The 13,547-nt window shown below is 36.1% G+C and overlaps 1 protein-coding gene across 1 annotated transcript; it reads right to left on the bottom strand.

The window, feature by feature from the left end:
• Positions 1–2,997: 2,997 nt before the first annotated feature.
• On the bottom strand, positions 2,998–12,783 carry LOC124936065. The gene is made up of 14 exons (XM_047476521.1): positions 12,285–12,783; positions 12,112–12,196; positions 10,751–10,790; positions 10,408–10,656; positions 9,626–9,722; positions 9,339–9,413; positions 8,768–8,866; positions 7,991–8,107; positions 7,798–7,913; positions 7,528–7,627; positions 6,475–6,833; positions 4,556–6,305; positions 4,085–4,222; positions 2,998–3,898 (listed from the first exon to the last, which is right to left on the bottom strand). Exons 1-14 carry the CDS (start codon positions 12,414–12,416, stop codon positions 3,236–3,238), a joined length of 4,020 nt encoding a protein of 1,339 aa, XP_047332477.1. The 5' UTR covers positions 12,417–12,783; the 3' UTR covers positions 2,998–3,235.
• Between the last annotated feature and the right edge of the window lie 764 nt (positions 12,784–13,547).

Below are 13,547 nucleotides of genomic sequence, written 5' to 3' on the forward strand. Positions count from 1 at the left end.
CCATATCCCGGTTTTAGGGATTTAAATTTAGGACATAGATGGTTGCTCGATTGTTTCATAAGTTACTTTTTAGTCTATTTTTTCACAATCGCTTCCTGTTTTAGGGCTTCAAATTTTGGGCATGAAATGTAACTCGATTATTTTATAAGTTATTTTAGTTTATTTTTTTAACCATAGCTTCATATCTCAGTTTTAGGGCTTTAAATTTGAGCCACAAATGTAACTCGATTGTTTTATAAGTTATTTTTCTCGTAGTTGGTTCGTATCATGGTTTTAGGACTTTAAATTGACCCAATTACAAGAATAAAGTGTGCAAAAGTCATTTCAAATCTAATGGGGAATAAAATGTCACTTTATTTTTTTGTGCAATAAAGTTAAGTACTTTTATTTGTACTTTTTTAATACATGGGTTATGAACTTATGGTGCTCATTGTTATCCAAGTTATTTATAATCTATTTTTTAGTTTTGAGATTAATAGATTATAAATAATTTGATGGGTTTTACAGATTTTGAATACCAAGTGATCCTGGACGTGGAGACAGAGAAAGTCCAAGTTGTGCCGGCGCCGGAAAACTGGCGGCGGCAAAGGCGTTTAGAGGTGGCGGCATTAGTGAAAGGGGAGTCTTTGAATCTTGTGTTCTTCGTTGAAGAACATTTATGGGAAATATGGGTTTTGGAAGATATAGAAAATGGGATATGGGTAAAGAGTATGGAAATTGATTTGAATGGAAAGAAGGTGAATTTTGATGGCCGGATTTTGAACGTCGGCGCCGGAGGGAATTTGATGGTTCTTTCTCCTCACCGGAGAGATTTAGGGTTTGATGATGATCATGTCTATATTTGCTTAAATGTCAAGACAGGGGAGATATGGAGGTGGAATGCTGAACCAGAGGTTTTGTTTGGATGCAGTCTAGTCCATGTTAATAGCTTGATTTCTTTGAATAGTTCAAATAATAAGGTTTAACCAGAACTATTCGAATCCAAAATACTAATTTGAACCGTAACTAAAAAAATAGGAGGTTAAAAAATTTAAATTAGTATTTCAAATTCGAATCGAAATCAGATTTTGTTGAGTTTAAATTGTACTAAATTTGGATTCAATTAAAAATATATAAATCACTCAAATGTATTCAAAATTTAGAAATAATTTTAGCATCAGTTTCTATTATTTTATTTTTTACTATCAAATTTTCTATTTAAAATATTCATCAATAAATAAAATTAATATTTATTTACTACGTTATCCTATCATTATTATAATATAAAATAATTAACTATAACATAGGTATTATTAAAAAAAAATAACAATAATTTTTTTCCTTGAATGAGGTGGTTTATAAAATATATGAAATAAAGGGAGACAAGATTAATTAGAAAAAAAAGATTTTCTTTTTTAAGTGAAATCCCTAGAGATAAAAGAAAATTGTTAATTGAACTATTTAAACCATAATCAATTCAATATTTGAGTATTTATTCATTTACTTACCTAATTGTTGAAGAGTTCATAGAATTTAGTTGTAAATTTTAGTGTATAAATATTAATGGGAAGAATGTCAATTTTATTTATAAAGTTGGATTGAGATGTCAAATTTATTGATAAAGTTGTAAAATTCTATTTTTATGTATAAAGTTGTCAAAATGGGTCAAAAATAAATAAAATAACGAAAGTCATATAACGGAGTTAAATTTGTATCCACGTGTCATCCATTTTTTTTAACTATTTTTCTTTTTCATTTTAAACTAACCTAAACTTAATAAATAAATAAATAAAATTACTTTTTTCTTTCTTTTTTACGGAGCTAACTTATCTCTTCCTCCTTCACCCGTATCTGTCGTCGCCGACCTCTTCACCAAAGTCGCAATCGCCAACCCCTCTTCACGAGCAAGGCATCTCCGACAATTGCCTCTCTACACGATTTCTTCCGATTATATCTCCGACAACTGCCCCTGCACGGTTCAGTTCCACCGGAGATTACTTCCTCTCCTCTTCAATCGCTGCCTCCAGATTCATCTTTAGCCTCAGATAGACTTCTTCTTCTTCCTTGTTCTTCTTCTACAACCTTTAGACTTTGAGAGGCAATGTCAATGTTCGAATTGCTACCTTTTCTTATTTCTTCTTTACAATTGTCGTTCTAGTATTCAAGTGATTCTCCGGCCCATACAATAGACGAATTGATTCAGATATTGTTGATACAGTTGGTGACTGTTGTGGTTTTGGAGATTTTTTTGGCTGAACCTTAACAACTTTCCGAAGTCAATGAATAACTGTCCTCCCTTGATTTTCACCGTCACAAGAAACAACATTCTTTTCTTTATTAACAAGTCCCACCCGCACCCGTCCAATTTTTGCACATCGAGTATATATGTTTGATGAATTCAAAACTGTTAGATTCTATATGGGCAAAATAGGAGGAAGATGTTCCTTTTGTAACTGTACTAAATCGTCAAGATCAAGTCCTAATTTGATGTCTGTGAGGTGAGTTTGGAAACGAGATGGTCCGGAGACAATGGTCGTTGGTGAAGAGGGCGGCGACGGGCGACTACCGGTGAAGAGGAAGAGGTCAGCGACTGATGTTGGTGAAGTAAAAAAAAAATTACTGGGTTAAGTTTGTTTGAAATGAGAAAGAAAAATAATTAAAAATATATATATCAAATATATACGTGGATACAAATCTAACGGAGTTAGATAGCTCCCGTTATCTTATTTATTTTTGACACTTTTTAACAACTTTATATACAAAAATAAAATTTTGCAACTTTATAAATAAATTTGACACCTCGTTCCAACTTTATAAATAAAACTGACATTCTTTCCAAATATTAATCGGAATTAAAATATTTGCGACATTAATTCAAAACTAGAGAGGACCTTGGACTAATTTTTATAATTTATAATAGTAAAACCAGAAAAGAAAAAACAATATAGTGAGTTTGTTGAATTACAAAAGTTATTTTAACAAATAAAAAACCACACAAAGTACCTATAATAATACAGATTTAAGATCAAACAAACTCTCTTAAACCAAAGAATACAACTTTAAAGTCATAATATCACTATTATAGTTCCAAACAAACGTACTAAAAGGATGGATTTTTTTTCTGTTAATACAACAAATGAAACCGTGTTCCTCCACTCTTATCATCAATACACAATACAAATAGCAAAACACAGTGAAATGTTCACCAAATTTCATAAACCCTAAGAAAAAATAACCAATCTTCGAGAATTACCCGTCAAGAAAAATCGATCATCGGTGACATTACAGGATTGCTCGGCCCTGGCCCTTGCCCTTGCGAATGCTGAACCTCTTGTGGGGCCTCCATGATAACCGGAGCACTCGCAGCTGAAGTCAGAACCGATTCAATAGAAACACCTGCTAAGGTCAGATTAGGATCGGAATTTGAATTACGTTTACTCGACTCAACCGCCAACGAAGAGCCCAATTCGGAAGGTGGTTCATTAACCAACTCTGCAGTTGGTTGACCGTTTGCTTCTTCAGGACCTGAAACAGGCTGAGGGCTCGTGGTGGTATCTGAAGGAGGTGCTGCACCAGATTCTACTGGCGGAGTAGCTGCTGACGTGGTGGCTGTCGGAACTTGTGGTGCTGCTTCTAACAGCATGGGCTTCCCAGGTTGCTGCGATGATCCTATTGCGGCGGGAATGGGTTTCTTTGTCTGACCAGGATTTGGTCCGTATAAGGATGCCATTCCTGGAGGAAGAATTTCGATTGGAGGTTTCTTAGCAGAATCGGCTAAGCTTGAAAGCTTTGTATCTTCGAGGGAAGCTAGAAAAGCGGATGCAGCATCTGTTTTTGTGGATGGTGTATGTTCCATTTCCTTCTGCAGGACTTTGTTCCATGTTTGAACTAAGGTTCTTAACGACGTGCGCCCATGAGCCTACAAATGAAGATGACTTCTCATTTATCAAATCTAAAAAATATGTGTTCGAAAAGTGGTCTAAATCTTAGGTCTACATTCAAATCATCAACCATAATGAATTTTTACCTAAAATACCTCATTTTCAATAACTTACGTCAAACAAGATTATTTAGAAATAATCAAACAGATTAAACAAGGGCTTACGTGGGAGTGAAGAACAGCCTCTGCAAGCATCCCAGTTTCCTGCCAGGCCTTCTCCATTAGAGGATTGTCGCCCAGCACAGCAGCGGCAAATGCTGCCTCTCTTCCCGATCCAACTGAGATGAGGTTATTAACTAAACTCTGTAAAACCAGGAAAGATGAACAGTTAAATGCCAAGCAGAATGCAGAAATTGTTATAGAAGGAATATAACAGATTGACTATGTCACAATAAAAATATATGGGTGGTACTTATTTGATTAATTTCAAATAACCCACCACCCAATCATCATTCTACTTTCAATCACATCATTTAAATTATCGACCACTTGATTGAAAATTGCCACTTGGTTATTCAAATAACCCTAGATCAAACAATGCCGCATTTTTTTCAATCAAATGGACCCTCTTAGTTTAAAAAGAAGAAGGAATTTAAACAGAAAACCAATTAATTGAATAATAAGCAATGTACATACACCGAGTCTTGTTAACTCTCCATGATTCGCAAGGCGCAAAGCAACACCTCTCAACTCTTGTCCACGTAAAGCTCCTTTCAAAGAACCAGCAGCTGCTAATCTCTTAAGAGCTTCACGAGCAATGTCAGCTTGAGCAGTTGCATCGGCCGCATCAATAAGATCCATAAACTCCTTAACAAACTTCACAACCCCTTCAACCGCATCCACCACAGTTTCTTTCGTCTTCTCCTTCAAATTGAGAATATCAGTCAAGTCCAACCCAGTAGCTTCTTGCCCTATATTCCTACTGTTACTCATCGTCAGAAGACACTGAAGCGCTCTTTTCAAATCATTACTCTGCATTGCCAAATCAAACTCCAATCTCTTTGATATTCCCGGCAAGTGAAGTGCTTCGGTCGCGTAACCCATTCTCAGCATAAATTCTGCCAAATCATCGTGATGTTCTCTCCCGAGCCTACTCGCCCATTTAACCGCACTGACAGCATCTCCATAAGCAGCAAGACAACGACAACGAATACCTGGATGGCTAAGTGATATCGCGTGAGCACACATGTATCTGTCGATCAGCCATAACACCCCATCTCGAACGCCAACAATAACAAGAGGTCCGATAGGTCGTTTCTGCTCATTCGGGAAACGAGTAACTGCCACCGAAACCCCTCCACCGCCAACAGCTATCTCATTCACTCTTCTTTCCTCCGTCTCCTTCGAATCATCGCTAACAGCTCTAGACTGTTTAGGCATCGTCAAGAACGGAGGAATAGAAGGAGAGTGTTGAAAAGAAGCCAACCGGACCACTTGTAGCATAGGTGGCCTCAATTTAATCCTCTCATTTTTAGCTGTCTGTGGACCGTCAACTGTAATTAACGCCAACTCTCCGTGTTCTGCAATTGCGTTCGCCTGTAAAGCTCGTAACCGCATCTCTTCTTTCCTCTTTCTTGTTTCCACGTCAACCTGAGCGATTCCCGCATCCACGAAAACACATTCGATAGTAGTCGGCGTAGCGACAAACAGTTGCCTCCGTTGCCAAACAGCCCCAGTAGCGTGGGGGATCGCCACGTCACCCAAGTAACGATACTGAGGGCGTAAAGACGATATAACAATGTAATGCTGATAGGCGAAAGCACAATACTCGACGGTTTGATCCCAAGCAGTCCAGTCTGGCTGAGGAAGAAGACTACCAATTGGTTCAAAGGATTCCCAACTGTATAACTGAAAGTTCTGCACAGAAGCTTCCGTGGGAGACTTCTGAGAAGAAACTCCATCGTCCAAGGCTGTAAAAGACGAAACTCCGCTGCTTCCGAATCCTGATAACGGCATGGATTGGATCGTAGAAATAGCTGTTGCGGTAACAGGGCTAATTCTTCTAGACATTCGATAGGCAATCCCGAGCAGAGCGCCACCATGTAAACCCACGACTGGTTCACTTCGGCTACCTACAGATCTCATCAGTATATTAGACGTGCCATCGTCAAGCAATATTCGAACCTGAACACTAGCGGAAGATGCAGCATTTGCAACTGCTGCTGCAGCAGCAGCTTGTGCAGCAGCTGCCTCTTTTGCTTTTCTCGATGACCCTCCCTTGGGAATTATGGGCATTCTTGGAGGTAATGCCGATTCCAGTATTGCAAATCTGTCCTTACATGTATCCCAAGCCAGAAGTCTGGCACTACCTGTATCAACTATTGTCCAGTCACTTACCTTATAGATAGAGAAGTATGGAATATCCGGCCAAACAATAGCCACATACCTAAAAATTGAAAAGCACAAGTCAGGAATTAGCTGCATTAGTAAATGAAGGTATAATTGACCCAAACACGAAGATAAAAAAAACTAATCAGAGTTTCTTATCCAAGAATCACAGTAGTTAAGACGGAACATAAGCAGGTTTTTAGTTATGATTTAAGGTGCCGACTTACTTTCCTGAGGCGCTAACCGACACAACTGAATATGAATCATGTGGAACCGGTGTACTGATATGCTTTTTAATTTGTTTAACATGAAGTTGTTCAATTGCATCTCCCCTGATTCTACCAGTCTCTGATAAAGAGCCATTACTTCCAAGAGATGGATTTGCAGTGTTAGACAGCTGGAAGCGTAGCAACTTTAGTTCCCTTTCAACAACATAAACTGCAGAATGTTCTCTGCTATCTAATGGTGTTGGTAAGGGAGCAACAGGAGGAAGTGATCTAGCATCAAACTCGCAGATAATAACACCAACATTGGATCCAGTAGCAACAAGATGTGGTTGCAAAGGATGAGCGACCATACAATAGACCTAGAACAGAAAGTTAGAGAGCTCAAGCACATTGCCAAGATATGTGAGTAAATAAAACTGGCTAGTAAGGAATTGTACAATTGACACCATACATGCACAAACAATTGCTTCTTACTAGATGCAGATAGAAGTTATACACTATAGGGCTTAATTATCAAACTTTAGTCTATTATGAAAACATTTTAGAGAAGAGACTACTCAAAAACTTGGTAGGACAGAACAGGAGTATTGGGCACTTCAAGTCTAACACTTTTTGTATAGTTTATTTATCATAAAAAAAAAGAGAAGCCGTGCTGATCCTTAGCAAATTGGCTTATAGGTACATGACAGTAAAGGTGCTGAGTTAAGCATCATAGGGGATCAATACAATTTGTTCATGGAAATAACAGGATCTGTAAGGGAAACATATGAATTGATATACTTAAGTAGAAGTCCACCTTACTGGAGCCATGAAAACAAAACAAAAATCTCAAGTTCTCTCTCAGCCGTTTTAAGAATGAATTCAGTCAGTACATGATGTTCATATGACGAGTCTATGATAGATCCATTTTATCTTTTCAGAATAAAGATGAGACTTTCTCAGCACCATATTCACACACATCAGCTAAACATGTTATCTTGGAACCATATCCACATCCATGCTGTAAACAGTCCTTAGGCTAAAATGAATAAATATAAATTAAATGCAACCTACCCGAAGTTTTTTATGAGATGCAAGAACTTGTGGAGGAATTAGAGAGGAAAGTTCACACAATGGTCTCGTAAGAGCTGAATAAGTGGGGTGTTCAATGGCCCTGCAAGATTTCAAGAAAAGAAAAAATACTTTAGGAGTTATCATGTCTCCTAAAGCCTCCTTTGCACACAATAGCATCTCTGACAAGCTGCTGAACTGTTGCCCCTTAAAAACTAGCCATAGTTCTAATAAATATGAAGTTACAAATTGCAATAATATTGGTGTGCATACCATATATGAGAGTCCTTGACACAAGTTAGTATGTCTAGGTTTGGAGCACGAGGATGGCACCATGATGCCACGCTGTGGCACGCCAGTTTCGGAACTGGTTTAATACGGCGCAGCTCCTGGTAAGAGAAGAGGTAAATAAATAAGGAAAACCTGAACATTATGCAAAAAATTGATGTTGTGGTATAATATGAACCTTAAATGAGATTGTGTCCCAGATAGCTAATGCCTTATCTGCACCAATGGTTATGAGTTGTGGGGAACCTCCAGTCACTCTAGAAAGTTCAACAGCCACAACCCCTCCATCATGAGCCTTCAATAATAACTCATGTTAAACATAACACTGTAACATTCTTATGAAATATAACAGAGAATACATCAGTATGAGTGCAAAATGGAACAATCTGCATTTTTCTATAGTTATCATGGGTAAAGGAAGAATCGGCTATCAGAAAATTGTACAATAGTATACTTTTAAGAGACCATTTCGAATCTGGATTTGGAATTTATGGTCCGTCTGGAGAAACATTCTCCTGACGAATTGTCTTAGGTTTAGATTCAGGGGCACTTGAAAGTATTAACACTTTTTCCTATATTATCAATCGGAATAAGGGAATTGTATATATAGTGATATGAAATACTTAAATCATCTAAATAACATGCATAGAACGTAAGTGTAAGACTAAACACCCAATGCAGAATAAATGGGTTTAAACACCATTGAAGCTAAACAAACAGTAGAGAATTAAATGAGGAAAGTTAAGAGAAAAAAAATTAATTAATTTTTTAAGATTCTTGGGATTATATGCAGACATGTACAAATTTGGGCATAGTTATACATTGCCCAGACACATTATTTCCTGCAAACTATTTCTCTAGCATGTCAAATATCTGGTATCAATCTTCAAAAAAGTAAACTTTTAACCAGAGCAAAGAAACAAAAAATGACAGGATGGGTTGAGAGGGTTGCTACTTTTAAACTCAGCTTGGGTACAAGTTCCCGTGAATCTTGACTATGGTCTGCACTCCAAAGTACAAGTAGGCCATCGCTGCCACCAGAAACCAAAAGCGCCTACATTTGTAAACAAGCAAAAAAAACTTAAAATGTGTATGCTAAATTCCAGATTGCAAATGAGTATTTAATAAAAGAAAAAGTTAGCCAGACACTAACATCTGAGACATTAATTTGATAAATAAACCTTTGATTCCACAAACAAAGCAGGTTTGTAATTCTGACATCTTTTACCCATAAAAACTTTACTAAATTGTTTGGAATTGGTGAAATCACATCTTGGATCTTACATAATAACACAAGTTACAGTTGCAACAGATTTGGAACAGTATGACCTCTTTATAATGAAGTCTATTTTACAACCTGCAATCTGTATCTCATATTAAACAGCTAATATTATCCTCGTGATTTCATGAAACTAACTATAAATTATAACACCAAAAAGAGCAGTCCATTTTTTCTTGAGAATCTCAAACTGCATCTGACACATAAATCACCAACTTCCCGGATACACACACAGTCAAAGAATTACCTCGCCAGAAGCAGCCATGAAAGTCATCAAACAAGAAATTGATCCTTTGTGCCCTCCCGTATACCTTCGAACAAGCTAAGAACAAATTGACTTGCTCAGCATTTTCAATCAAAGTAAAAGTACAAAAGAATAGTGCAAAGCATGTTCTAGAAAAAATTCAACGGACTGATAGGTATCTAAGATATGAAAATAAGTTAATGGCAACTTGGAAAAAATATTGAACATAAAACTATTTTGGGTTTGATAACTTCATTCTGTCAAAATCAAAACAAGCATGTATTGCATACCTTCCATGTTATCATTGACAGCACCCTAATAACACCATCTGATCCCCCAAAAGCCACAAGTGGACCATCTCCACTAGATCTTGAAAGGAACTCCATACTGGTTAGAAATAAAGATACTAATTATTACGAAGTTCTTGTATCACCAGTTCCGTGCAGAAAATAATATAGCACATGAAAACACGAAGCTTTTATAACGGAAAAAATTAAAACAATCGACAATTTTGTCCACACTAATTAATTCTTTTTCCAAATAAGTTGATTACTGTTTCTGCGGTAATCAAAAATCTAGGGCAGACCCTCAAACTTAATAAAAAAACGTGCACAAGTGTGATGCAGTGAACTAGGAAGCATAGCCTAAACATTTATCTACAAGAGAAAATAGTTGGAGAAAGATTATTGTGCTAGGTAGCATATGAGAGAAGCGACAAACCATGAGTTGTCAGCAAAAGAATGTAGCTTATATACCAATACTCGTGAACGTTTAAAAATACAGGACTGATTGCTCTAAACTAGGATGTAATCACAGTGTTATGATACTAACCTCATAATAGTTTGAAGAGAAAAAGAAATGAAGTGCTATCCTATTTGCTTTAATGGCTGCATCAACACCACACTTAAGAGGACAATCTAAATAGTGGTAGCACAAAAATAAAGAAAATTTAAAAACAATTAGGATCTACTAATCCTAACATATAATGTAGAACATGAATGGTGATTATGATCAAGGACTCTTTAGTTATTCAAAGCGCAAGAACATAATATTAGAAGCATATTGGACTTGCCAGATAAGCGATCTATTGTCCAAATCCTGCTTTGGCACATCACGCCCTCGCATAGTCACCAAATCTAGGAAAATTGCTTTATTCTCACAGCAAATGACGAGAAAATGCCTCCCTTTTGTTGATGGGGCTGGGGAGTTAAATGTGGAAGCAACATGATTAACTGCTGAAGGAGCTTCAGCTGCAGCAGCCCGGTTATTCGAGAATTGCCAATAGCATACATCATCATCATAAAAGCTAACCTGCTTAACACTTGAGAAAATCACACAGAAGTGTGGGTTTAGTTGTCAACAGATAAGGAAGAAATTTCCCTAGAGTATGAAAAGACATAGGACAGAAGCAGTACCTCCCTCCTCGCATAGCTTCAGTTGGTTTCCCTCTAACTTCTACAGAAAATTAAGGTGTCAATGAACAACAATGGAGCATTAAGATAGTTTATGAACCTTGTCACATCTAATGCAGAAAAACACAATCACATATACTTTCTCTAGTCATTCATCACATAGCAAGCAGGTAAGTTTCATGGAACTTTTCTAACCATAAAATTAACATGGCAATGAACTTGTCTAAAACAAAGGTCCTTCATCTTGAAACATAGCATATTGGACCTGTTTTTGTTCTCTGACTATCATCTAGAGGGAAAAGGGTGGAGATATTCACCACAAGATCACCTTGTGTTTGAATTGAAGTAGTTGATACACAACATATGTCCTTTTCCAAGATAAATAACAGTAAAACATGGAGAGAATGACAAAAACACGGCCTGCAAATCCAAGTCTCGTTCAGCATTTCCATAAGGAGAGCACAACTTTATCCACATCATGGTTATTTCTTAGCATGAGAGACAGCAAATCTTAACAATAGCCATCTTCTTACAAAATGAGTTTAAAATTCTGGTATGTTGATGTTTTGAGCATAATATTATTGAAATACGCAGAAGATGGACACAAACATGTGTAGTGGACCCACAATTTTGATGAGTAAAGGGGTAAAACATGGTCAGAAGAAAGAATGAGAACAACAAATATAATAGAGAAAGATTGTCTCTTTAATGACATGTAATGAGCTTTTAACGGCTTAGGTTAGTTTTAGGCTATGTTTTGGTCCAATCCTTTTGTTGACCCAAAAATAAAATAGACTATGTTTGATAGCTTGACTTGTCACTTAATCTGAATAGGTTAAGCTGATTTAAAACAAAATTGAGTAAATAGCTTGTTTCATTGAGTATAACTGAAAACATGTCCAAGTGTTTGTAACACCAAACTTACTTAATGTTGAACACTTAATTTGTAGTTTTAATGCAAAGATAGAGAAATGCGATCACCTCCAGATGTTCTCAAATGAGGCCATTATAAAACATAATTTATGTGAGTTGTACAATTTCTATATGGGTCGTCCCTTCTTACTATTAAACTGCTGGTTTTGCAAATGAACAGAGAAATTATAATAATCCCTAATGAATCTCCACATTAACAGAAACAATGTCAAGCACTGATCAGATTCTGTATGCTCAAATTACACTAGCTATCTGATAATATCATTTCCTTCTGTTTTCCTTATTGAAGATCTATGAACAAGTTCTTAATTCATATAACAAGACTAAACTAATATGACCTTATGTTTGATCTTTTCCCAGTTTCAACTACAATCAAGCCACCTTCAAATTGTACATAGAAAATGAATCGTGAATTTATGAAAGTCACTCACCTGATTCACCTTCAGCTAGCTTCTCCAACTTAGCACCCACCAAGCGCCTCTCATCAACTCCACCAGCTTTTAGCTCATAAATTACCTAAAATTCATAAACAAATATCCAGTAATTTCAGACTTCAAATTCAAAATTGCATAATCAACAGCCATAAATAAGGAAAACAAAAGACCTGTCGGTGTTCCCAGTTCCACACAGAGACACGATCAGTCGCATCAGCCGTTACAAGCCATGGATGCGTTGGATGCAACTGAATCTTGACGATCTTGTCGGACGTTGGACGAAATGCTCTCAATCTCAGCATCGCTAGTGAACGTGAAGATCAGAATTGATACAGATCGGATGAATCTACCACCACTTGAGAACTACTACATCCATATTGAAGGAGCGAATAACAATCTGATTAAATCAGCTCGTATTGAAGTTACTAGTGTGTAAAATCGAACTAAATCTGTTGCCGCAACCGAATCTAGGGTCCTAATTGCTGATGTAACTCATTTGAAGATGGATATCAAATCTGTTGCCGATGAGAAATACGCGTCAATAGCTCTGATTCAATGGGAATCGTGAGAGAAAGAGATGAAGATTCAGACTTTCAGAGAGTTTATCACTGTTCAACTTGCCGGAAAATTGAAAATTCGCCACTTTCCGGCAATTTGTAGAAAATAGTAAAAATAAAAGCTTTGCACTAGTCTATATGCGCCAATTTTATTTTTATTTATTATAAACATTTTGGAATAGTAAAGATTATTCCCAAATTCTTAATTTGTATATATTTTATTTTTTTTAATTTACGAAGTTGAAATGTTCTAACGCGATTAAATACTTAAAAAGTTCTTAATGAGGATCGAGATCTATTAGACCATACTCTTGACAATTGAATTACTTGGATCGAATCAGATTAATTCATTATTTATAGTGGGGATCGTTTTTGGTATTTTGTATTGTCAAACATTTTATTTATTTTATGAAACTAGATATCTCATTTTAAAAATTTAATTTACTGAAGTTATTATTATCTCACATTACTCTATTGACTTAATTAAAAGTTTTTAATAAGAATCGGGTATGAAATCATTGATCTTTTAAATAAGACTTGTGACACTTGAAACTATTCGGATCGACTTGTTTTAAATCATTATTTGCAGTGTGGATCTTGTCAAAAAAAAATATTATGAAACCAGCTATCTCTTTCAATATATTATTGAAATCATTATTTGTAATGCGAATCTTTTGTGATATTTTGTGTTGTCAAACATTTTATTTAATTTGTATGAAACCAGTTATCTCACTTTGTAATTTTAATTTACGAAATAATATGGTCTACAACGTTAATATCTTCATTTAAATATTTAAAAAGTGAATGAGAATCGAATTGGATATCTTTTAGACAAGAATATTGACACTTGAACTATATCAATTAGTTTGAAATCAC

The sequence above is a fragment of the Impatiens glandulifera genome, chromosome 4 (genome assembly GCF_907164915.1).
Source record: "Impatiens glandulifera chromosome 4, dImpGla2.1, whole genome shotgun sequence".
NCBI classification, from domain to species: Eukaryota; Viridiplantae; Streptophyta; class Magnoliopsida; order Ericales; family Balsaminaceae; genus Impatiens; species Impatiens glandulifera.